Source organism: Rhinoraja longicauda, chromosome 2 (assembly GCF_053455715.1).
Source record: "Rhinoraja longicauda isolate Sanriku21f chromosome 2, sRhiLon1.1, whole genome shotgun sequence".
Lineage (NCBI taxonomy): Eukaryota > Metazoa > Chordata > Chondrichthyes > Rajiformes > Arhynchobatidae > Rhinoraja > Rhinoraja longicauda.
Window position 1 is genome coordinate 42,700,620 of NC_135954.1, and position 26,990 is coordinate 42,727,609.

The 26,990-nt window shown below is 41.2% G+C and overlaps 1 protein-coding gene across 6 annotated transcripts in view; it reads left to right on the plus strand.

The window, feature by feature from the left end:
• The window catches only part of LOC144604083 (E3 ubiquitin-protein ligase HECW1-like), a 316,240-nt gene that overhangs the window by 218,701 nt on the left and 70,549 nt on the right, over window positions 1-26,990 (plus strand). For all 6 annotated transcript variants that reach the window (XM_078418197.1, XM_078418215.1, XM_078418186.1 and 3 more), the window contains 6 exons: window positions 6,134-6,284; window positions 18,373-18,443; window positions 20,083-20,204; window positions 23,724-23,909; window positions 24,029-24,163; window positions 26,042-26,147. In XM_078418197.1, coding sequence (XP_078274323.1) covers window positions 6,134-6,284; window positions 18,373-18,443; window positions 20,083-20,204; window positions 23,724-23,909; window positions 24,029-24,163; window positions 26,042-26,147 — 771 coding nt within the window. The remainder of the gene's footprint in view (window positions 1-6,133; window positions 6,285-18,372; window positions 18,444-20,082; window positions 20,205-23,723; window positions 23,910-24,028; window positions 24,164-26,041; window positions 26,148-26,990) is intronic.

Genomic DNA, 26,990 nt, shown 5'->3' on the forward strand with positions numbered 1-26,990 from the left:
GGATCACATGTAGCTAGAAGTGCTAGTTTATGTAGGATCCGTGTTCACCATATGCAGGGAGGCAGGTGGGACTATTGTAGAGGGGTCATTTTGGTCAGCATGGGCAAATTAGGCCGAAAGGTCTGTTTGTGAGCTGTAAGACTCAATTACTGTAAGAGGGGTTAGATGTAGTGTATAGATGGGCAAAATAGTTTGCATGGATATGGTGGATTGAATGACCCATTTCCACACTGTAAGATCTCAAGATGAGAGTACACAGTGTGTAATTCATTAACAAGTCATTGATAGATCACCTGAGGTGTCAATTTAGGTTTGCAAAAGCCCACACTTTATAGAATCGATATTCTCTCTCATCTTGTTACCTCATAGACATATAGAGTTTCAAACAACTCAGTAACTTTTTAATCATATTACTTAATGCCTTTCCCCTCAATAAAGAACAGACATGTGAACTAGCAATCCAACATCAAGTTGTATTATTGTATTAACCTTACTATTGAACATGTTCAAAGGTGCATTTTTGAGGAGGAAAACAGTAAGCTAGATAAACAGAAAAGACAGCAAGCAATTAAGACAGAGTGGTGAGTGAAATATCAGCCTGATTTTACTGAAATAAAGGTAGGAATTTGACACATTAACTATTTCTCTCTGCACAGATGTTGCCTAATTTGATAAAATAGGAATGTAGATAGGCCATGCAGTTTGATTTTTTAATTAATTTACAGGAATTCAATATGCCGGAAAGGCCAGTATTTATTGCCCATCCCTAATTGCTTCTGAGAAGGTATTACTGAACCAGCCTCTTGAACCGCTGCAATCCTTCTGACGAAAACCAATCTGCTGGGGATGCCAGCTTGTCAAGCAGCATCAGTTGGGGAAAAGGAATGGTTGATATTCCTAGTCAAGACCCGGCATCAGGACTTGAGTGGGGAACGAAGATAACTAGTATAAAGTGGTTATCTTCCTCTCCATTCTTAGGCCGATACAGTGTCTCAAACTGAGATATTGACAATTTATCTCCCACCCCCACCTACAGATGCTATTCAACCTGCTGAGTTCCTCCAGAAGGTATTTTTTTCTGTTCCAGTATCGGCAGTTTCTTGAGTCTCCCTCTAGTGTAGTTACTTCTACATTTAAGTAGTGAGTTCCAGTGTTCAAACCCAGTGACAAAAGGATGAGAATCAAACTGGCTTGGAAATAACTCACAATGAGCGAATTATTTCCAAGTCAGGATACGTGTCTTGGAAGAGAGCCTGCATATGATGATATTCCAACACACCTACCTACTTCCCCCATTAGAAACATAGAAAATAGGTGCAGGAGGAGGCCATTTGGCCCTTCGAGCCATGTCATTGTGATCATGGCTGATCATCCACAATCAGTAACCCGTGCCTGCCTGCCTTCTGCCCATATCCCTTGATTTTGCTAGCCCCTAGAGCTCTATCTTAATGCTGGAGGGTGCAGGTTTGGAAGGGGTTGTCAGAGTAGCTAGGGTAAGTATCTGCAATACTTTTTGTGAATGGTACACATTGTCGTTGCTGCTTTCTGGTGGTGAAGAGATGAATATCTAGTCTGGGTGATGAGGTGGCAGTCAAGCAGACTGCTTTGTCCCGGATAATGCTGTGCTTTTCCAGTGCTGTTGCAGCTCCATTCATCTTGGCAAATGGAAAAATATTGCATCATATGCTTGTATTGTGTCTGGCTGAAAGGCTTTGATGTATGATAATATGAATTACTCATCGCAGCTTTCACAGTCTCTGATCTGCTCTTGTAGCTACATTTTTTTATATAACTGCTCTGGCTGAGTTTCTGATCAATGATGACACCACCCCTCACTGTTCACTCTGACCAAATGGTTGGGGATTTCAGACAGTGATCAGTTTATCATTCAAACCTTTAAAATTTGGTTTGCAGTTCTCTAGTATTAAATGTAACTACAGAAAGCTATGTTGCCTCCTTGCTTCTGCAGCAAGAAAACAGTTCCAAATGCATTCCATGAATGAATTGGCCTCATTATCGAGTATGTTCTGCTATTCCACCCTATGTGAAAATTAAAGTTTCTCATTACCACCAATTGTTATTGCTATATGCATGTCTGGATGTGTGAGTCTGTGTTGTGTGTTTCCAATAGCATACACTAAAAATCCAGATGCTGTCATTATCGTTTTCCATCTCTGCATTCATTGAACCTTTCTAACCCTTTTTGTTGCCAAAAGATCAGTTGTAACTTATTTCTAAGATCATCTTTGCAATTTGTTACAGATTCTTGTATAACTCATGAATCTACAGGTGGAATTACAATTGCTCTGTGTTACCATAAGGAAATAGTTACAGTTCTTCTCATGCCTTAGGTATGCGCAAGGAATCTGCAATCCTTAACACAACATACCACTGAGCCCAGATGAGATCATCATCATAAACCTTCTTTACAGTGCACTTTCATGAAAATCCCTTGGAACCTAATAAATGTACAAGAAGCTTAATTTTATAAAATAAAAAGATGTGAGACATTGCCAAAGGTAATATAATATACCAAAGGCCTGATCTGTAAGACCCCTGTGGGAGATATTCTTAAACTCATGCCTTCTGTTATTACTCCACGCCATGAAATAATACTCCATTTGCCAAATTACTGGTCCATTTCATCTCCAATATTAACTATGTAAGTTCACCTCTGACAGAATTATAAGGTGCTGCAACTTGAACAAAAAATGGAAGTTAGGAGTTTGTGTGAGTGCAATTCATTGCTGGCGCCTGCTTCAATCTTCAACAAACATTTATTTCTTCAATTGCCACCATTTTAAGAGTTTTCTGAGATTGGCATGTGCCGGAGAGATTTCTTCAACATGTACCTATAGTATATGTACTGCAAATAATTCCTCTTCCCAATTTTTACTGCGACACAAAATAAGAGCCCATTTTAATGCCACATTGCATGAAATTTCTTTGTTATCTTTACAATTCCATGATAATATTGTTCATATTGGTATATCACATGGTACCATCCATTTTTCTGCTCAAAAGCAATTGAAGGGAGGAAAATGATCCCCATATAAATTTCGATGATGTACATTTATTATTTTGTTAATTCTAGAATTTAACAGGTACTGTTTAATCTTACAGAATGTGACATATGATTTTCTATACTGTCCGTGTTTAATTTAGTTTAGAGATACAGCATGGATGCAGACCATTCAGCCCACCATGTCAATGCTAACCATCGATCACCCATTCACACCAGTTTTACGTTATTACCACTTTCTCACTCCAGTCTTCTATTTGCTTTGAAATTAATTATGAACATCTGGTTCTTGCGTCAGCATCTGAAAAGAAAGCAGAAACATGTTTATCATCCATTATTGCATTTCACAGCTTTTTGAGCATAGTGAGAATGAGAGCCCAGATCCTTTCAAATTAATCTGTTCTGCTAATCCAGCATGGCCTTCTGCTCTGTTAAATCAGTCATTTGATGGATGATGAAGGTCAGCATAATTTATTCAAAGTTCTCAGAGCTACAAAGTATTTCTTCTCTTCCACTCTTATTGTGGACCCTGTTTCTAAGCACACCCTGTTTCCATTAACATTTTCTGCGTAAACTGAGCATTCACAGTTTAAAGCTGCAAGACTTTTTTAAATCAGTATTTTGATTAGAACCTCACTGTACAATTACATGCGTGTCAGTAATGAACTAAGCATGATTTGCAGGATTTAAAATCTAAACTATCATCACCGGCTCCATTTAATCCTTAGTTCAATTAACTTAAATCCTTTCAATTTACCTTAAATCACAGTATTTTTCCATAATTAGACATTACAAAAATTACAGGGTCCCTGGCAGAGTTATTTATTTAGTTGTTAACCACAGGTGAGTTATTGGAAGACTGGTGGTTGGCTGATAGCAACATAGAGACATAGAAAGTAGGTGCAGGAGTAGGCCATTTGGCCCTTCGAGCCAGCACCGCCATTCAATATGATTATGGCTGATGGCAAAATCAGTACCCTGTTCCGGCTTTTTCCTATTCTGCCTTTATTTGAAAGGGCAGGAAGGAAATGCAGAGAACTACAGGCCGGTGAGTCTAAAATCAATGTTGGATATTTCACTAGAAGGGATTTTGAGAGTCAAGATCTATCTGCATATGGAAAAGCAAGGACTGATTGGGATAGTCAGCATGGCGTTGTGCGTGGGAAATCTTGTCTCACAAATTTGATTGAGTGTTTGAAGAGGTGACCAAGAGGGTTGGTGAAGGCTGGGTGGTGGGCATTGTCCATATGGACTTTAGCAAGGCCTTTGACATGATCCCTCATAGTTAGCTGGCGCAGAAGGTTAGATCTCATTGGATCCAAGGTAAGCTGATCCACTGGCCAAACAATTGCCTTGGTGGTAGGAGTCAGAGGGTGTTAGTGGAGGTTTTCGGAACCAGGGGCCACAGTTTAAGAATAAGGGGTAGGCCATTTAGAACGGAGATGAGGAAAACTTTTTCAGTCAGAGAGTTGTAAATCTGTGGAATTCACTGCCTCAGAAGGCAGTGGAGGCCAAGTCTCTGAATGCATTCAAGAGAGAACTAGATAGAGCTCTTAAGGATAGTGGAGTCAGGGGGTATGGGGAGAAGGCAGGAATGGGGTACTGATTGAGAATGATCAGCCACGATCACATTGAATGGTGGTGCTGGCTCGAAGGGCCGAATGGCCTACTCCTGCACCTATTGTCTATTTTTTTTTAGCGTGGAGGCCTACGACTGGCATGTGCTACAGAAATTGGTGTTGGTTCCACTGTCGTTTGTGAACATTAATTATTTGGATGAGAATGTAATTGGCCTGTTTAGTCAGTTTGCAGATGACAGCAAAATTAGTGAAGAATATTACAAGATTACAACGGGATCTGGAACAACTGGAAAAGTGAAGCAAGGAATGGCAGATAGACTTTAACTTAATGATGTGCGATGTATTGCACTTTGGTAGAGATTAAGGGCAGAAATTAAACAGTAAATAGACCAGAGTGACCAGAGGGTTCTAGTAGATAGTTCCCTGAAAATGGCATCACAGATAAACAGGCTGGTGAAAAAGGCATTTGGCCGCCCGCCTTCAATGGTCATGGCAGGGAGTACAGGAATTGAGATAGACACAAAATGCTGGAGTAACTCAGCGGGACAGGCAGCATCTCTGGAGAGATGGAATGGGTGACATTTTGGGTCGAGACCCTTCTTCAGACCCGAAACATCACCCATTCCTCTCTCCAGAGATGCTGCCTGTCCCGCTGAGTTACTCAAGCATTTTGTGTCTACCTTGCAGTTAAGGTGCATGGTCACATTCCTTTTTCCAAGGTTGGAGACTCTTAAACTAGGGAGCATAGTAGATAGGGAAAGATTTAAAAGGGACATTTTGATGCAGAGTAAGTCAAACATCAAGAGTCAAAAGTGTATTATTGTCATATGTACCAAACGGAAGAATGAAATTCTTACTTGCAACAAGAATTACAGTGAGGTTCAGTGGCTTGCATGTGTACTTTGTTATTCATTTATGGAGATTTGGACCTCATAGGCAAGACCACCATTTAATGCCCATCTTTAATTATCCTTGAGAAGTTCGGTGATCTTCTTGAACCTCTGTATTATGTTCTGATTCTATCAACCTTGGCATTCTGAACAGCCTCTCTCATTATAATGATCAATCCTCCTATGCTACATCTACTACCGTTCAACACCACATAGCAAAGAAAGGGGGCACAGAACTAAATCAACCTAAAGTGCACAGGAGGGCAGATAGAATTATTTTTCTAATGAGTTTCTTGGCCCCATCTTTGGAGTATGGAACTTTATTTAATGGCCTATTTAAAATATTTCTCTATGTACGAAATAGTATTTATTCCTCAGTCCAGGCTGAGATCATTTTTAATCAGTCATATTTTAACGCTGAGAAAGTTCTTTATTGACTTGTGTTAAAATAACAGCAAATGGAATATATTGGCTCATTTGAATTGTATCTCTCCCATTAGAAATGCTCCTTCCCTTGTAGCAGTAAATTGTCTTCTATAAAATGACAGATTTTTATGACATTCTGGTTTTGTTTCTCCATTAAATTTAATTTCTTTGATTTCCAAACTTGGAAGCTAAGAATAAATCTTGTTAAATTCCAGACTGGGAAGCACGAATTGATAGTCACGGGAGAGTTTTTTACGTGGATCATGTGAATCGTACAACAACATGGCAACGACCGACAACAGCCGCGACGCTCGATGGTTTGCGCCGGTCCAATTCCATCCAGCAAATGGAACAACTTAACCGACGGTATGTGATGCAATTAGATGGAGCATCGATCGCTCTTCAACATTTGTCTGAAGAGAGAGAAGGGACTGGAATATACTTTGTTCTTTTTGAGTATTTGTATGTGTGTGTGTGTGTGTGTGTGTGTGTGTATTTGTGCGTGTGTGTGTATTTGTGCGTGTGTTTGTATTTGTGTGTGTGTGTGTGTGTATGTATTTGTGTGTGTGTGTGTTTGTGTGTATATGTATGTGCACACGTGCCGATGTGTAGATAGTTACAGCAGTTGATTTGCAGGCAAAGTAGAGAGATTAACAGTTTAGGTACTGAGTGAAGAGTAATAGTATAGGCACTGAGTAAAGAGTGAAGGGTGGCACAGTGGCGCAGAGAGATCTACTACCGTTCACACCACAACACCACCATAGAGATGCTGCCTTACAGCGCTTACAGCACCAGAGACGTGGGTTCGATCCCGATTACGGATGCTGTCTGTATGGAGTTTGTACGTTCTCCCCGTGACCGTGTGGGCTTTCTCTGAGATCTTCGGTTTTCTCCCACACTCCAAAGACGTAGGTTTATTGGCTTGGTATAAAAAAAGGAAATTAGCCTTAGTGTGTGTAAGATAGTGTTGATGTGCGGGGATCGCTGGTCGGTGCGGACTCGATGGGCCAAAGGGCCTGTTTCCGCGCTGTACCTCTAAACTAAACTTCTTATCGAGTCCACATCACAGGGTTAGAAATTGTTCACTTCTCGGCATCTGCATACAATGGCGTCATGTGCTTCTTGTGCGTGGTGGGGGAAAGATTGGTAGAAACCGGGCGTGAACGCTCTTTCCTTGACCCCTAAACTAAACTAAAACTAATAGTTCTATTGTAGTTGGATAAATACATGGTGAGGGAAAATTTTCAAGGCTATGGCGAAAGGGCTAGTGAGTAGGTATAGAGCCAACCATGCCATGATGGGTTAAGTCACTGTTAATCCTGTACATCCTAATCTGAATCAGCCTACCATGACAGACTTTATCAACATCAACATCCTACCCTCATCGATCAGCTTCATCACCTCCTCAAAACTCGATCAAGTTAGTAAGCCACATACAAAGCCATGCTGACTGTCCCATGTGAATTAACCCATTCTCCTCCAAATGTGAGTAAATCCTATCCCAAGAAATGCTCTCCACTAGCCTCTCTACCACTAACATGAGGCTGACCAGCCAATCTATTTCCTTTCTTAAACAAAGGCACAACATTAGCTGTAGACTCCAGAAACAGCAGATACTGGTTTACCAAAAAAACACGCAAAGTGCTGGATTAACCCAGCTAGTCTGACAGCATCAATCCATGCCAGTACATCAGCCATAATTCCACGTAACTATCTTGATCAACCTCGTGTAGGACCTTATTGAAAGCTTCATGAAAATAAATCACACCCACTGAATTTCCTTTATCTACTCCACTGGTCATATCTTCAAAGAAGTCCAATAAATTAGCCAAACATGATTTCCCTTTTATAAATACATGCTGACTCGTCTCCAGCCTATTATTCTTTAGCAAGTTTGCAGATTATACAAAAATGGGTGGTTTTGCAGATAGTTAAGATGGTTGTGCAAAATTGCAGCAGGATCTTGATCAATTGGCCAAGTGGGTTGAGGAATGGTTGATAGAATTTAATGTAGAGAAATGTGAGGTGTTGCATTTTTGGAAATCTAACATGGGCTGGATTGACACAGTGAATGGTAGGGCTCTGGGGAGTGTTGTAGAGCAGAGGGATCTAGGAGTGCAGGTGCATAGTTCCCTGAAGGTGGAGTCACAGGTAGACCGGGTGGTCAAAAAGGCTTTTGGCACATTGGTCTTCTTCACCCAGAGCAGGGGCCTCCAAACTTTCAGCATGAGGGCCATATTACATTTTGGCACATTTTTGTGGGCCTTAGGAAAAAATAAATTGTGAGTTTTATAAATTTAATGAACTCAAAAAGGTTTAGACTAGGTTACGTTCGATTAGATTAGGAAAGGTTAAACTAGATTAGGTTAGATTAGGTTAGTTGACATTAGGTTTATATGGCAACAAATAAATAATATTCATTTTTTTAAAAGAGCTTGAAATATTGGAATATATATATATACCGTAGGTATACAATTATTTATAAAACAGAAAAAATACAGTGACCACCACTGGGGGAGAGAGTGGGGAGAGGTAGAGGGGGGGAGAGAGTGGGGAGGGAGAGTGTGGGGGGGAGGGGAGAGAGTGGGGGGGGAGAGTCGGGGTAGAGGGAGCAGCGGGTGAGAGCGTGGGGAGGGGGGGGGGTGTCAGAGGGTCCGGTGAAGGAGCGCAGCCTCTTGCGGGGGCTGCTCCATCCATCCCTCTCTCTCTCTCCCTCCCTCTCTCCCTCCCTCTCTCCCTCCCTCCCTCCCTCTCTCCCTACCTCTCTTTCCCCTCCCTCTCTCCCAGAGCCAGCGAGATCTGCGCCGCTGCTCCACTCTCTACCCAGGCCCCGTTTCCCTCTAACGCAGCAAAATAAGAACAAACGCAAGTGTAGTTGTTGTTCAGAAGCCCCGCATCTCCGGGTTGAGCAGCGGCGGCGAGGGGAAGTTTCACTTGTGTTTGTTCGTATTTCGCTGCATTCGAGGGAGACGGGGCCAGAGAGAGAGTGGAGGAGTGGCGCAGATCTCGTTGGCGCTGGGAGAGAGGGAGGGAGAGAGGGTGGGAGCAGCATCCGCTGACACCTTCCCCCTCCCCGCGCTCCCGCTGCTCCCTCTACCCCCCCTCTCTCTCCCTGGGGTGAACGGCGGCGGCAAGGAGAGACGTTTTCTTTGGTTTGGTGTTTGCAAGGGGGCGCTGTGATCTTTCGCCTTGTTCTGGGTCGGTGGTGATCCGCTCTCCGGTGAACCTTCGCCGGCAGCTTCTGCCTCCAGTCCCCGCCCCCTAAGAGCTTGCTGCGGGCCAGATAAAATCTCGTGGCGGGCCGGATGTGGCCCGCGGGCCATAGTTTGGAGACCGCTGACCCAGAGTATTGAGTATAAAAGTTGGGAGGTCATATTGCAGTTGAATAAGACGATGGTGAGGCCACATTTTGATTATTGTGTTCAGTTCAGGGCACCGTGTTATAGGAAAGATGTTGTCAAACTGGAAAGGGTACAGTGAAGATTTACGAGGATGTTGCCAGGACTAGAGGGTCTGAGCAATTGGCAGAGATTGAGTCGGCAGGATTCTATTCCTTGGAGCTCAGGAGGATGAGGGGTGATCTTATAGAGATGTATAAGATCATGAGAGGAATAGATCAGGAAGATGCACAGAGTCTCTTGCCCAGAGTAGGTGAATCTAAGACCAGAGGACATAGGGTTTGTGAAGGGGAAAAGATTTAATAGGAATCTGAGGGATAACTTTTTCACACAAAGGGTGGTGGATGTATGGAACAAGCTGTCAGAGGAGATAGTTGAGGCAGGGACTTTCCCAACATTTAAGAAACAGTTAGACAGGTACATGGATAGGACAGGTTTGGAGGAATGGACCAAATGCTGGCAGGTAGGACTAGTGCAGCTGGGACATGTTGGCCAGTGTGGGCAAGTTGGGCCAAAGGGCCTGTTTCCATACTGCATCACTCTATGACACTATATGTCCATTTTTTTTCTGCATTAACAGAGAACTGACTTGCTGAAGCTGAATTGCTTCTAATCAGTCATGAAGCTTCAAGGTTCGAATATTTTCCACTTCAGAATTCCTTTCTTGAACTGCAGATCATTGTTTAAAATTTGTGGAATTCCTCCCTTCTCGATGAAATTCCACCTTTAATTATTTAATTTGTATCATTGAGCATGCTTTTACATCCCATCAGTGCTTTTTTTGAAAACAAAAAGATGGCAGTACACATGATTCCTTGGGGCGTTTGAAGGAACTGCAGATGCTGGTTTAAACCAAAGATAGACACAAAATCAGTCAAAGTCAAAGTCAAGTCAAAGTCAATTTTATTGTCAATCCTCAGCCAGTTTACACAGACAGAAAATCGAAATACCGTTTCCCACAATCCCGAGGAACAAAGTGCATAAAACAAAAGGCACAGCAAACAACAATCAACATAAAATATAAAATATAAAATATAGTCACTTCAAATCTTTTTTTTTTTTTTTAATTTTTTTAAAATTTTTTTTTTTTTTTTTAAAGTGTCTGGTGCTGGATGTGCGTGTGTGTGGGGTGTTAAAGTCCAGGTCCCATAGGGGCAGGGGAGAGAGGAGGAAGGGAGGGGAGAGAGTTCAGCATCCTGACAGCCTGGTGGAAAAAACTGTTCTTTAGTCGGGTGGTGCTTGACCTCAGGCTGCGAAACCTTCTCCCTGAAGGCAGGAGGGTGAAGAGGCTGTTGGAGGGGTGGGAGGGGTCACCCACAATGCTCAATGCTTTGCGGGTGAGGCGGGTGGTGTAAAGGACCAGGAGTGTTGGGAGTGAGGCGCCAGTGATCCTCTCAGCAGTGTTCACTATGCGCTGCAGGGTCTTACGGCTGGAGGCTGTGCAGCTTCCGAACCACACAGTGATGCAGCTGCTGAGGATGCTCTCGATGGCACCTCGGTAAAAAGTGTACATGATGGGTGTGGGGGCTCCCGCTCTCTTCAGTTTGCGGAGGAAGTAGAGGCGCTGCTGGGCTTTCTTGGCGATGGACGTGATGTTGTTGCTCCAGGAGAGATCCTCGGTGATGTTCACCCCCAGAAATTTGGTGCTGCTCACCTGCTCCACAGCAGCACCATTGATGGTCAGTGGGTGGGGGTGTTGGGTGTGCGTTCTCCTGAAGTCGACAACAATCTCCTTTGTTTTCTCCACATTCAGGAAGAGATTGTTGTCTGTGCACCACGCGGCCAGCTGGTCCACCTCCTTCCTGTAGTGGGTCTCGTCGTTGTTGCTGATGAGACCCACCACTGTTGTGTCATCCGCAAACTTGACGAAGTGGTTGGAGCTGTAGGTGGGTGTGCAGTCGTGGGTCAGCAAGGTGAAGAGCAGGGGGCTTAGCACACATCCTTGTGGGGCACCCGTACTCATGCAGGAGTAACTCAGCGGCACATCAGTCTGAAGAAGAATCTCGACCCGAAATGTCACCCATTCTTTCTCTCCAGAGATGCTGCCTGTCCCGCTAAGTTACTCCAGCATTTTGCGTCTGTCTTTGATTCCTTGGGGCTATTGGCGTGCTGGGCAGATCGTTGTCCGATAAGCTGCACAAACTGTATAAGGGCCTGAACACCTAATTTAATTAATGTTTTTTTTAAATGTTTTAACTTTTTCATTTCGATTTTTTTGTAATATTAAAAACTGTAAAAAAGTGAAAATCTCGCTTTTAATTCTTTAGAGGTGCTGGTATCATACCGTTGTGTACCGACAACAAAAAAAAAGGCACTGCATTCCACAGTTTCTGCTTTGAATTATCTGAAAGTACCGTTAATAACTGCAGTATCTTGATCTCTGTGTATTGTAACTGATCCAGGCTGCTGTTTTGCACTTCTGTCTTAAAATTCCCCAGGAGATTTGTACAACTTCCAGACTACAAATTCATCAGAAACACTGCCATGTCCCGTCCTTGAAACCAACCCAGATGGTTACTTGAAGTCTCAATGATCCAGAATAACACAAAATAACTTGTTTCTTTTCCATGGAATTCATATTTCTAATATTTCAAACAATTTGCTTTTCAAAGACTACTTATGAACAATTAAGTTTATTTGTAACCACTGGTCATATTTGAAACATAAAATTAGCATTAGCAAATAAAATGCTTTTAGTCCCACATCTTTGAATCATATTTTTGGGAAAATCTAGTTAAGGAGAATATTTCATGTTTTATGTCAACAGCATTCAAAAATCACACACTTAATTCACCACATCAGTAAACTCAGTCTCAAAAGAATGTTACAATTTTCTTTTCCCTGCAGATAACAAAGGAAGATTGTGAGACTGGTTTTTATTTAGGGAGTGCAAAGTGAGCTCTCTGAATTTATTGGCATAATGTCAAGGAAGCATTTGTCATGCTACTAAATATTAGACTGGAAAAGTAGACAGATACAGATAAGCAATGGCATAACGTGTGGGGATGTATACTGTGCAATTATATAGAGGCATTCTTTTGTTAAGTCAAAGAAAAGACGGATATATGAAAGAAAATACCTTGCTTCTAACCTTCAATAGCACGTGGTTTATAGGAGGTATGTAAGTGAATGTCACAGATGCACAGTCTATGATTATCTGTCCTTTAATTTTCATTAGGAGAAGCGGAATCATTATTTGTTTTCAATCACAATAAGAAACTGGATAGATGCACAAAGATAACATCTAGCCATATAAAACTCAAAATTAAATTAGCACCATCTCTTTTAGCTACTGTATTTAAAACATAGAACATAGAACAGTACAGCACACAAATGAGCTCTTCGGCCCACAATGTTTGTACTGTCATGATGCCATGCTCAACTGATCTCATTTGCCAGCAGATGATCCGTATCCCTCCATTCTCTGCACTTCTATGTGCCTATTTTTAAAAGTTCTTAAATGCTGCTATCGTATCTGCCTCCACCACCACCACCACTGGCCATGCGTTCCAGGACCCCACTGGCTTCTGTGTGTAAATAAAAAGTTGCCCTGCAATTGTCCATTCAATTTTCCTCTTCTCACCTTATAGCTCTCCCCCCTTGTGATGGGCATTTCCACCCTGGGGAAAAAGGTACTGACTGTCTTCCCTATCTACTGTCTTCCCTTCATCATTTTATATTCTTCTATCTCATCTCCTCTCAACCTCCAAGTTCCCAAGAAAACAATCCAAGTCTATCTAACCTCTTGCTGTAACTGAAACCCTCTAATCCAGGCAGCATTCCAGTAAATCTCCTCTGCACCCTCTCCAAAACCTCCATATCTTTCCTGCAATGGGGCGACTGGAACTGTACACAATACTCCAAATGCAGCCTAACCAGTCCTATAGAGCTGCATCTTGATTTCCTGAACGGAGTTGACTTGATGGACCGAATGGCCTAATTCTACTTCTATCACTTATGACCTCTTATTCAATGCCCCTAGCAATGAAGGCAAGCATACCATAGCCTTCTTTACCACCCTAGCTAGTTGTGTTGTCACCTTGAGTGAGATATGAACTTAGACTCATAGATCCCTCTGCACATCAATGCTGTTAAGGGTCTTGTCATTAACAGTATACTCTCTCTTTATATTCAATCTCCCAAAGTGCAACGCCTCACATTGGCTCAAGTTCAACTGCATCTGCCATTTCTGTGTCCATTTCTGCAGGTGAGGGGGGAGGGAGGGGGAGAGGAGGGGGAGGGGGAGGGGGAGGGGAGGGGAGGGTGGAGTGGGGGGGAGAGGGTGGGGGGAGTGGGGGGGAGAGGGAGGGGGGAGTGGGGGGGAGAGGGAAGGGGGAGTGGGGGGGAGAGGGAAGGGGGAGTGGGGGGGAGAGGGAAGGGGGAGTGGGAGAGGGTGCGGCACCAATGCAGGAGATGCGCCTTCCATACGATGCAATAAATTAATTAGCTAATCAGTATAAATTTATACAACCCAGTGAACCAAAATTAGAAACAGTTTTAAAACAGTATAAAGTTCAAGTAGGTCTGTGCCGGTTCACTGTGCAATGTGACCATCTGGCTCAGCAGGACCGGTTCATAGCAGCTATGGCCCTGGGGATGAAGCTGTTCCTGAGTCTGGAGGTGCGGGCGTAGAAGGCCTTGTAGCGTCTGCCTGATGGTAGAATTTCGAACAGACTATTGCAGGGTTGTGAGGAGTCTTTGTGAATGCTGGTGGCTTTTCTGAGGCATCGTGTGTTGTAGATGTCCTCCAAGGCTGGTAGCTGTGTTATATGTTTTTGCTATTAATATTCAGAATTCTTACTTCACAAAGCTTGCACAAGAAATCACTTACTAAAATAGTGAAAAGATCTTGCAATATATTTGACCTTCTGTGATTTGTTCAGTTTATTTTTTAGTTTATTTTAGTTTAATGTCTTTTGTACCAATGTGTAGTGAAAAGCTTTTTGTTGCGTGCTATCCAGTCAGCAGAAAGACTATACATGATTACAACCAAGCCGTTCACCTTGTACAGATACAAGATGAAGGGAATAACGTTTAATGCAAAATAAAGTCAAGTAAAGTCCAATTAAATATAGTCTAAGGATCTCCAATGAGGTTGATGGTAGGTCTGGACTGCTCTCTAGTCAGTGATAGGTCGGTTCAGTTCCCTGAGAACAGCTGGGAAGAAACTCTCCCTGAATCTGGAGGTTTGCATTTTCAAACTTCTGTACCTCTTGCCAGAGAGAGGGAAGAGAAGGGTACCACTTTGCATCCTGAAGTTGAACATAATCTCCTTTGGCTTGCTGACGTTGAGGGAAAGATTGTTGTCTTGGCACCAGGTTACACTGTTCTCAATCTCCTTCATGTACTCGTCTCATCATTATTTGATATCTGGCCCACTACAGTGGTGTTGTTTGCGAATTTGTAACTTTAGTTGAATTTGTATTTGGCTGCACTGCCGTGGGTGTATAAGGAATAACGAAGGGGGCGGAGAACTCATCCTTGTGGGACAACAGTGTTGAGGATTATTGTAGAGAATGATTTGTCAGGCCGTTATCATCATCTAAAGGCATTGTGAAGAAATGACTATTAAGGAGATCCGCTGTCATTAGTAGAGGCAGGCCAAAGCACATGCTACAAAATTAGGTTTACCCTTTTTGGTGTGCTACAAATCCATCTGTTACCAATATGTGTAGCACCCGCATCCCATCAGGACGAAAATCTAACAATTGCAGAAAAACCCAGTTAAATATCCTTCATGTGCTTTTTTCACTCAGAATTGTGTATGTTCCATGAAGGTATCTACGTGAAGAACTTATGACATGCTTCGTCATTATCACAGAGATACAAGGCAGCAGTTAAAGAATACTGTCTGAAGCAGCCAGGTCACAGGAGTATCACAATCTGCCATGGGGGATTGGCAGCATAGAAGATTGGAGTGGTGGAGTCCCCTGTGGGGAAAAAACAAACTGCTAAAGGAATTTAGCAGGTCAGGCAACAACTGTGGAAGAAAATGGACAGACGATGTTTAGGGTTGCGACCTTTTTTCTCCTATGTAGCTAAATAGCTCACCTGACCATCAGATGATGATCAGACCCAATCAAAGGACAGGCCAGCACTGGTCCCAAACCACATTAAGGAGCCTGTGCTCGCAGCATCTTTCACTAGGATGCTTAATAAAGAGATATAGAAAACATTGTTAGTGATGCATGTGGAAAAATCAGTCTGGTAGAGTCTACGGATCAAACTTTGAGGTTAGTTTGCCAACCTGCTATGGGTTTTCTCTTTGTTTAGTGTGTGCAAAGTGCATGTTCAATGTTAAATTATGATCATGAACCAACTGGGCCACATGGTTGCGTAGAAATTGGTTGTCCTCCTCTTTTGGTAAACATCTTCTGTACAGCATTAATTCTCATTAGATCCACTGCAAAAATTCATGAAATAGAGTAATTGTGGAAAAGAGCACGGCAAACATGATGATATCATTGGACACCTACTTCGTGCCAGACTAGTGTCCAAGGTGCTGAAGTGAGCTGGGGCTGGAAATGTCTCGAGAGTTTTCTCATAGTCGGTAATCGGACTGGAAATTATCGCTAGCATGAATGAAATGAGCGAAATGACTTACATGTACAACACCAGAAAGAGTGGATCCAATTTCTAGACAACAATTCATCACCCAACACATTTCTCATTCCATATTTCAGGGGGGCAAAAGCATTACATATTTTGGTAGTACTGTAATTAATTACTGTTCTTTTAGCGTTAAACAACTTGAAGAAATAACTGATTTCATGAAAAATGTCAGAGGTATAAAGTGCACATGGGTAAGGGTGAGATCTCCACTTTTTGGAAAAATAGCAGATGCCCTTTATGGTCAGGCCCTGTGGTTGACCTAAAAATGAATCTCTGTGGATGAAGGCACTGAAGGCGAAACATCATTTAACCTCTGAATGCTGAAAGAGCGATTTAAACAATTTTTAAGTGAACTTCAAATATCTTCAGTTCTTGAAACTACAAATATTCCAGTATTTAACATGTGCTTGGTGCATAAAGTACTTGGTACATAAAACATACTGTTACACCAAGATCTGTACTTTTGAAATGCAGTACTGAAACAGAGCAAAATAAATCAGTAACCTGGCCAATGCCTCTCTCTCTGTCTACTCAGCCTGAAATCATTCAAGCACAAATTCCTCCAACAAATGAAAGTGGAAGCCCGATATCATGAATGGCACAAATAGGTACATTTATCAAATCTATACTCCAGGCAGAAAGTTGCACTGACAGAGGTCAGGGAATAAATTGTGTTCTGTGGGAGCTCTATCTCCTACTAGTACTCTCTTCAAACTTAACTTCTTGCTAGAAGTGGTGATTGTGTTCCCCCCTACTGTCACTGAAATATGTATTGTACAGTGATCTTCTTGCACAGTTGTTAGGTGCTAAAGCAGAATTTAGTCTAGCTGTTGTGTTAAGTTGCAACCTGATCCTTGAGTGGGTTAAGGCAACAGTTCTTGTTGATGCGGCATTGCGAAGGGTTTGGAATCTGGGGACTGTTTCAGAATGTTTGGTTTTAATGCCATATAATTTCAATGCAATGTCAGACTTGACTTAAAGAATGCTAAATGAATTATTAGAACCTGTTGAGCACACAAGACAAACTTTTTATAGTGCCGATTTCTCCAAGTTCTGGAATTCCTTCTAAATGTCTCTGCTTTTCTATCCTTTTTCTTCTTTAAACAGTTCTTTAAAATGTTGCTATTAAAATTGTGGCAAAATGACAGTATCTAAATATGATTGATTATGCCCCTGTGAAACAATACTGGACATTTTGGTACAATAAAGGTACTAACTAACTGGAAGGTGTTTTTCAGTGTACAAGGTCTTGTAAATGTTTAAAAGTCATTACCCAAGAACAGTGCTTTGCTAATCTGTACAATTTGTGAGTTCAGTGCAGAACTTGGTGATATAACAACAGTTTCATTTAAGAGGCATTAAAACAGGCACATGATTGGATAATAAATGGAGGGATATGCACTATGTGAACAAATGGGTTTAGTTTAACTTAGCATCATGGTCAGTGTGGATATCGTGAGCCCCAGGGCCTATTCCTGTGCTGTACAGGCAAGTTGCATTGCTGTTCAACAAGGCCTATTGTAGCCTTGGCTGTCAACAGCAGCAACATTATAAAAGGAGCAAGATTTGAAGTGCATTGCCCTGAAATTCTTTGCAATGTAATTACAGTGGTTTCACGTTCTTTCATTTGTAAAGGACATATGAGCAAGTATAATTGCAAGCAAATGCCTGCCCAAAATGGTTGTCAACTCAGCATTTGTTAGATTTGTAGGTTTGCCCCAGTTTGCTCTAGGCTACGCCAATACTTTGTGTAACATGGTCTTTTAAAAAATTAATTGATTGATTAAAAGATGCAGCATGGAAACAGGCCCTTCAGCCCACTGAGTCCACATCGACCATTGATCAGCTGTTCACACGAGTTCAATGTTATCCCACATTCGCATTCACTCCCTATACACTAGGAGTAATTTACAAAGGCCAATCAACTACAAACCCAAGAGGACACAAAATGCTGGAGCAACTCAGCAGGTCAGGAAGGATCTCTGGAGAACATGAATAGGTCATGTTTCGACATGACGACGTGCCCTTTTGTGTATTGCCCTGGTGCTGTGAGGCAGCACCTCTACCACTGAGCCGCCCTTTACTTGAACTTACTGGCAAACGGATGTGGGAATTGGGGAATAATTGATATTTGCTACTTTTATGCACCTCTTAATAATTCATTCAAAAGCAGAATTGGAAGAGTTTGGAGAGCATGACCCCTGACTGACAACACTATGTCAAGCGCCCTGACGGCAAAAAGATATTTCCCTGATAGTTACTGCCTCAGGTCACGAGAGCCAACCTTGATTTATAACACAGACCTGGTTGCCATGGCAACGATTTAATTGGTTTTGAACTGTGACTGCAGTAACACTACTTCCCTTCTTACTCCATTATAAACGCCATCATGCAACTATTTCTGCATTCCAATGAAATCATTTCTTATTCTGGTTTGACAACAGGTATCAGAATATCCAGCGGACAATTGCAACAGAAGATGAGACTATAGATGAGATTCCACAACCAAGCGCAGGTTTGTATATTCGTGAACACAGTGGCTTTGGAAACCCTTGACACAATTCCAAGTATAATATCAAGATTTCTTCCTCTCTCGGGCATGATTACTGTATTTAAAATGTCCAGGAAGCATCACTTGGAATATCACAAGACCATCTGCTGTGGTTATTGTGAAATTGCGATTTCATTTGTTCTCTAAAAGTAATTAGCACTATTATTTTTTAAATACTTTTCTCAGTCATCATTACATGAAAGTAGATGAAAGTCCTGTGAAGACATTAGTAATGCCACATAAATTATCAAACGACAATGCTGAATTGCAAAGGCGACTTAGTGCACCTGCAGGCTTTGGAACAGAATTAGCAAATAGATCAAAGCCATCACAAGGAAAATGTGTGCTGCTTGTTCCTCTTAATACCTTGCGTGGGGCAGTGAAAATACTGACAGGCTTCAAACTACAGCAGTTGGAATCAATCACCATCATTGTGCAGATCCCTCTGAGCTGTTTTACATCATGTAACATATGTACTAGTGACTCGCCCGTCTGACTGCTGATTGATGCAAAGGTGTCACGAACAAAGAGCAGAGAAATTGATAATGGAAAAGTGAGAAAATTGATGTATGCTTACAAGACTGCCCCAAGCATCAGATGATGTTGACATCTGCACTAATTCCTTGGCCCATCGAATATTTTATTTGCTAGAATGTGAGTCTTATTCAATTTGTTTTTGGTTTTGATTTTCAGTAAGTGCATGTTGCAGAAAAGCTATCAATTATAGTTTATGTATAAACCAAGGAGCCGTGGTAAAATGCCACAATGCATTTTGTAGACATTGCATTGTGAGCATGGCGTACTGATGTTACAGATTTATGGAATGCACTGTTTTTAACTTAAACAATTAAGTTATTAACTACGGGATGCAGCTGCAGCAGGTAAGAAGACCTTTTATTGCCCACACCCAGCTGTCCTGCAAACAGTGAACCACTTTGAACTGTGCCATCACATGGTTACGATACTTCCTAGGTCCTTTGCAGTAGTGTAGGAATTATTTATTCCTTTCACCTCTAGATATTCGGATGGGGATAGGAAATCAAAATCATTTTTGACAGAAGCACTCTGATACACTCCGTTCTACCGACATGTTCTATAACCACGAACTTGCAGAATACAAACAAAATACCTTGGAATTTTCATGTACCTGGTTTGTCAACAGCCTCTAATCCAGGCAGCATCCTGTTTAATCTCGTCTGCACTCTCCAAAGCTCCACATTCTTACTGTAATGGGATGACCAGAACTGCACGCAGTAAAGTTCAATTGTTGAAGTCAACCGACCCTCAGAGGGTTTCATATTGTGTTCCTATAAAACTGTCTGTATTGTGATTTTCCATAACAATAAGTCAATTCATCTGCGCATGCGTCAAGAAATGCATGTTGAAAAAAGAATTTTGTCTTTTTTTATTGATTTTTTTCAATCAGATCAATTCTAAGAGTGCAATTTATTCCACATCTTAAATTTTTAGGTAGTGATTTGTGAATTCTGTAAGAGTGAATTTCTGTTACCCAAATGGTGTTAACGTGAGGGACGCAGCCTGTCTGTTTCTGACGCTTTCTGTACTTTAGCAATAATATTGTATTTCCATTTTTTGTTGCTAGAACTGAGTCGGGAAGGATCTCTGTCTCCAGTGAATTCTCAGAAAATTAACATGTTATTGCAGTCTCCAACTGTCAAATTTATCACCAATCCCGAGTTTTTCACCGTGCTGCATTCAAACAATGTAAGTACTCTTTATAATCTCTCCAGGTTCTATTATATTGTCTAGTAACATGAAGTTCAGCAAAGTATTCTGTATTGTTTAACATGGCTGTGTTACAACTGCTTCCTCTGACTGGGAATGCTCATTTCCATGTGCAAGCTGACAATCCCTAGCTCTTCCTCACCTCGCTTGATTCTTTCTCTATTTCTAAGTTTCCCGATGGTTTGTACAGGATGAGCAGAAATGTATCTTAGTTTCACCCTAATCGCTATTCTAGAGCCATGGCTTCCACACCAGTTCTCCCATTTCCAGTTCGTTCTGACAACTGACTGAAACTGAGTCAGACCATTCAGAACGTTGATGTTATATTTCACCGCATGATGAGACTATGTCTTTCTTAAGACATTCTCCACCTTTATTACAACATCTGACTGCACTCTTAGCTCATCTGTTGGGAAAGCTCTCACACTCTTTTGTTGCCACAAGAATTAATTATTCCAACGCATTCGTGACTAGTCTATAAACATGATGTCACTACTACCTGACCACACATTCACCTATTCCCCTTTAACCATAAACCTGAAAACCTGATTTGGCTTCCAGTTACACATTTCTCATCTTTGCTTTCAAATCCCTTCTCGATTTTGCCCTCTCTACTTTAAGAAACTCTAGCCAATACAACCTCCTTGACAGTTCTGGCCTGTTGATCTCTCTCCAGTCCTAAACGTGAACCTAAACCAAACCAATTGCCACTTTTCCCTTTGCCTTTCCCTTTCTCTTTCCTACTTAAGACACTCCTTAACGCTTACCTCTTTTCTGGTCATTGATCTAAAAACTAGTTTTTGGCTCAATGTTAAATTTTTGTTCATTAACTGGCCTGTGAAACAATTTGGAACATTTTACAACATTAAGTGCACATTAATCTAAACTTTTAATTTTAGTCTCTGGTTTTCTTTCTTGTCTGATCTAATTTGGAATGATTTTGTGTTCTTTCGTATACAAATTAAATTCATCATCCGATCCATTTCATGGCCAGATTGTATGCATTGTTGTTTCCTCTATTATTGTGCTTGTTATTCTGCTGCTCATATTAGAATCTTCACCCATCTCTCAACAGGTATCTTCAAACCACACAGCAGACCTTGCCAAAACATCACCAAAATTCCCAGTCTCACTCTCGCTCTCTCTCTCTCTCTCCTACACTGTTTCAACAAAGCTCAATGTAAGCTTGAGGAACAGTACCCATCTTCCCATCGGAAAAGTTACAGACTGCAAGCTCTCCATTGGGAGTTCAGCAGTTTCAGTTAATGAAAATTTACAGATTTCTAGTATTCTGTGCAAATTCTTTAAGTAATTTCAGATAATCATACTGCATTTCACCACCACTAAGCTTTTGTTCTCTTGCACCATCACTTTTTTTCATGTAATCTCTCCTGTCTTCTATCATAACACTGCGTTTCCCTTTGGTTCTCCTACACTCCTTTCACTGTAGCTTACAACTGGTATATCTCTGATTGTTGTTTCAATTTCTATGAAAAATCATCTACCTGAACTGTTAATTCATTTCCTTTCCCGCAGATGATGCCTAATACGCTGAGCATTTTCAATATTTTATGATTTTATTTCTGTGCTTCTATGCCGTGCCTCTTGAAAAGTACAATTTTTCTCTCTGATTTCTACTGAATTTGCAGTAGTTAATGGTCTTTGCACAAACTGACTTTTTTTAACATTTCTTTCTATCTTGTGTTTTTCCTTATCTTGCTGCCTTTCTAACCTTTGATACATTGCTTTTATTGATAGCAAGCTATTTCCCATCAAATTGATGTGTTCTGTGATTCAGAGCAACATAAAATAGTTTGACAAAGGACACACAAGAAAACAGTTATTCAAAATGTTTGGTTAATTTTCGACTATAGTAGCTTTGCTCATTGAATCTGCTCCAATAGCAATCTGAATTACATCCATGTGACAAAGTTTGTCAAGTCCAAGTTATGCACAAAAGCATTCTTATCTGGATTAGAACATGTGAGAAAATGCATTTTTTAGGGAAATGGCACGGACATTTGCATCTGCAATTCATATCAGTGCAGTTAATGTTTTCCTAGATTCATTCACCCACCTAACAACAGTACATTCCTTTATTATTGACAGTCGGTGCTTTTGTTTTGTTGACAAAAAGGTGCTGGTGCTCATATAACAGTTCACGAGATGCTACTGGCCGCTGTACGTCAAATTAATTTTCAACATTTTAGAGGTCCCGATACTGTCACAAAGAAAGCACTGCTCATAACCAATTGCTTTAATTAAAGACTTACGTAAAATCTAGTAGTACATTATGCAATGTTTGGCAATTAAAAGGTGTATTGGGACATAAATAGCTTGCGCACAGAACCTACCATCCTCATTGTCGATAGTCAGGATAATGGACACAGCAACAGTGGTAATCTTTTCATTGCTTGCAGCCATTTTGTGTAACTCGCATCAGAGCTGTGTGCTGAAACTTATGTTCCCCTTATCATACCTCACCTTGTTGAGGCATGGGGCCACACGCAGCAGGGATTTGTTTGTGATAGACTATCACCTGAGGTGTCAGGCATACAGGAGATAACCATGCCTTCCTTTCCTTTGTGCTTTCCCTCACCTTCAGGGCATTTTCAACGCTGATTTTCTTTGGCTATCAAGACGAGATTACTTGAAAGTCTTTTATTCGCAAAATGCTGGAGTAACTTAGCAGGTCAGGCAGCATCTCGGGAGAGAAGGAATGGGCGACGTTTCGGGTCGAGACCCTTCTTCAGACTGAAGAAGGGTCTCGACCCGAAACATCACCCATTCCTTCTCTCCTGAGATGCTGCCTGACCTGCTGAGTTATTCCAGCATTTTGTGAATAAATACTTTCGATTTGTACCAGCATCTGCAGTTATTGTCTTATATTACTTGAAAGTCTAACACTCTGCCCAGTGATCAGTGTGGCAATGATGAAGCAGCTGTGATCTTCTCAAGCAGTCTCTCATGGGAACTGCACGGCTCATGTCTTTGTGCATGACACGTTATGTGCACTACCCTAGTGTTGTTTATTAATGTATTTTTGCTCAATTTCATTCATTTTTGCAGTGGATCTAATTGATTATTGGTGTTGTACTCTGTATTTACCGCATCAAACTAGGGTGAAATCCAATTTCTAGGCAATCATGTAGCCCAGTTGGATCATGAACAAGATTCGACAGTAAGCTAACAACAATGGTCTGGTGAAAGACACCGAATGCTGGAGTAACTCAGCAGGTTGGGCAGCATCCCTGAAGGACATGGATAGGTGACATTTCAGGTCTGGACCTTTCTTCAGGAAGCATTTAAAGAAGGGTCCCCACCTGAAATGTCACCCGTCCATATTCTGCAGAGAAGCTGCCTGACCCGCTGAGTTACTCCAGTATATTGTGTCTTGGTTAACCAGCATCTACAGTTCCTTGATTCTAGCAATAATCTGTCATTGGTCTTTGAGAGTAACATGTATGGATTTGCTCAAGCCACTTCTTCCATTTTCAGAGTGCCTATCGCATCTTTACCAACAGTACCTGCTTGAAGCACATGATACTGAAGGTCCGCAGGGATGCCCGGAATTTTGAGCGATACCAGCATAATAGGGACTTGGTGACTTTCCTGAACATGTTTGCAGATACGCAGCTCGAGCTTCCTCGAGGGTGGGAAATAAAGACTGATCAACAGAGCAAGGTAAGGGCAGTTTTCAGTTTCAAGTATCTTGTGCGTTTTTTTTCTGTAATTTATAAAGTATTCTATTTCTAATCATAACAGACATGCTTAAGTCCTAATGGAAATCTTCTCCTTTCTAGTCATTCTTTGTTGATCACAACAGTCGTGCAACAACATTTATTGATCCCAGGCTTCCACTACAAAATGGCCGTTTGCCGAACCATTTAACGCACAGGCAACACTTGCAGCGTCTGCGCAGTTACAGTGCCGGGGAGGTAAGTGACGAACAAATTTACATGTGTTTAGATGTGCTATATTAGGGTGCTGTGAACAACCAGGCTAGAATAATGCTCTGGAGGATAGCTGTGGACGTCAATCTGCTGTCATATGTATTCAACAAGTAGCAAAACAGTATGCAAAGGTTTCCTAACAGTCGAGTCCATGTGTGTTCTGGCATGAATGGAACAAAGCCGTAAACACTAGATGATCCTCCACTCATTGTCCAGTCTGTTGCATTTTTTTATTGTATTGCTTTTTTATATAAACTTACATGCTGAATGTACAAGGATATATAATAAGGAACCAGAGAGGCAATAGGAATGAGATTGTAATGAAAAAGTTATTTTGAAATAAAATTAACCATATGTTTCGTCTCTGTTGAAATGAACTGTAAGTAGCTCTTAATTCGTTGGCATTGCTAATTGGTTTACACTGCCACCGTAGTTCCCGCACGGAGTCAATCCATGCGAATCTGATTAACCTGATCTGAATGGTTAATTGTGTGCTTTGAACAGTAATGTAAATAATTTGTAATATTTATTGGACACACAATATAATTTCCATTTGCTCAATTTCTGCACTTAAATTAGAACATAGAACGGTAAATTATAAGAACAAATAATGTCAGCGTTCACATGATGCCAAGTGCACAACTATTCAAATCTGTGTTGGTAATTCAGCTGAAGGCACAACCATAAAATTTATTTGTTGATGATGCAAAATTTAAATGTGAGTGCCAGTACTGATAAGAATACAAAAAAGCTTCAAGCTGGATGTGAGGAAAGTAACTGATTTGCCAACAATATTGCAGATGGAGTACAATATGGTTCCAGCCTTCAAGAGGAAAACCAGAAATGCTGAGTATTTTTTTTACCTGGTGGGAGACCGAGAGGTGATGATGTTTAAAGGAACCTAGGTATTCTTATACACAGGTCACTGTACAGAAGCAAAGGCAATTGGGAAGACAGGTGTTATATTGGTCTTTCTTGCACTGAGATTTGAGCCCAGTAGTAGAGATATCTATGGACACATTGGTGAAACCACAATTGGTGGGGTGGTGGAGGTTAAAGTGGGAAGACAGGAATGCAGAATTGAACTTAAAATTGGATCAGCAACGATCTTACTAAATAACAAAGCTGTCCTGAGGGATTATTCCTGACCACAATTTGCCTTCATTGCCATTACTGCTTGGGGCCTTGAAAACAACTCTCAGCTATATTTTCTTCCATTTGCAGATTCTTAGCTCCATCCAAACTGCTTCTTCATTTTCTCTATTTTCTTGATTCTGTCCTTAATTATCAGGACTATTCTTTCTCCTTAAGCATCCTGGACTATTTAATTGCCAACCTTTGTCATTTAGAAAGACAGATTGTACTCATTTATTCTTATTTGTTCAATTAATCCACCAGTCTTGTAATGAATCCTTGTGCATTCAGAAAATATGTTATCTTTTTTACCATTTTCTCCTACTCTGACTTGATTTAGAGGAACACTCCTATTTTTGTAAGTGATATCTCTTTCTGACAAACTCTGGTATCATTACCTATTCATTTATTATGCCTCAGCATCTCATTCTTGCTCCTTAACTTAATACATCTCCCCTCACCAGACCCTTTCCTCTCCTGCTTCTTGACTATTTAGTGAAGAATGAATTTTGCATAAAGATTAGAAATATTTTCAGACATTTTGTGTGGTGACTAGAACGTTGTCTTCTAAAATTATGTTATTTGGTTAAAACACGAATGTAGGTCTTATACTTTGAGCTTGTCGTTAATTTCTATTTGACAGCAGTGTTCTCTGTCACAGTAGTCACTCAGTTGCAAGGTGTTGCCAGTCCTGATAATGAAAAAGTATTTCATGTATTGTTGGTGCAGGCTTCTGACGTTTCACGAGTGCGGGGATCTGCTCTGCTAGCCAGACCTTCCAACACTCTGGTGGCTGCCATTCGCAATCCGTACCATCAAGATGCAGTGCCTGTGGGTAAGGAAATGAAGTTTTAAATCCCCATTTTTGGTATTTTAGAGTTCTAGAGTAAAAATCCCATTATCCAGCTTAAACCATATTGTGGAAGAGTACTCTAAATTTCGAAAAGCTAAAATTGTGACCAGTAAACTAAATATATTTCCAGCCTGATGTTAGCAATAATCCCCCACTTCAGTTTCTGGAGTTTCACAATGTCAATTGTGTAGCTTGTTTGGTCAGATAGTAAAGATTTTGGGGTGAAATATTTTTTTAATTTTGATATAGTTGGAAACTGATGAGTGTTCTTAAATAAACCAACCTGGGTGTTTGGAGTTGTGGATGGGGTGGGAGACTTTGAAGTTATTTGTTGATGTGGTTGATGAGGGTAGAATGTATTGGTGGTGATGGCGGAGGAAATGTATGCTCCATACTCTCCAAACTTGGTGTTATGCCAGATCATATATTTTCTTCCTGTTTTTGAGAGGCCAAAAAGTCCTTGGTATTGCCATCATGCGAGCCTTTCATCATCTCATGATTAAAATGTGCAATACAGATCAAGAAAGGTTCAGCTTGAGCAACCAAACTCCGCAGAGTTTGTTCATCTCATTCAAGGAAGGCCAGCACCATCTCAAGAGCACTGCAGTTTAAAAAAAAGAAAGATTGTCAGGCTTTGTGCTCCTGACAGATGTCCAATGAGTTTTGCTGGAAATTCTAACTATGCACAGGTAGTATTTGACTACAAGATCAAATCTGGCTGTAACACCCTCCCACTGCTGAAGAATCAACCATCAATACTTGCTGCTCAGACGTATACACTGTAAAATAGCCACCCGAGCAGGATATGTGTGGGCTGTCAGTACC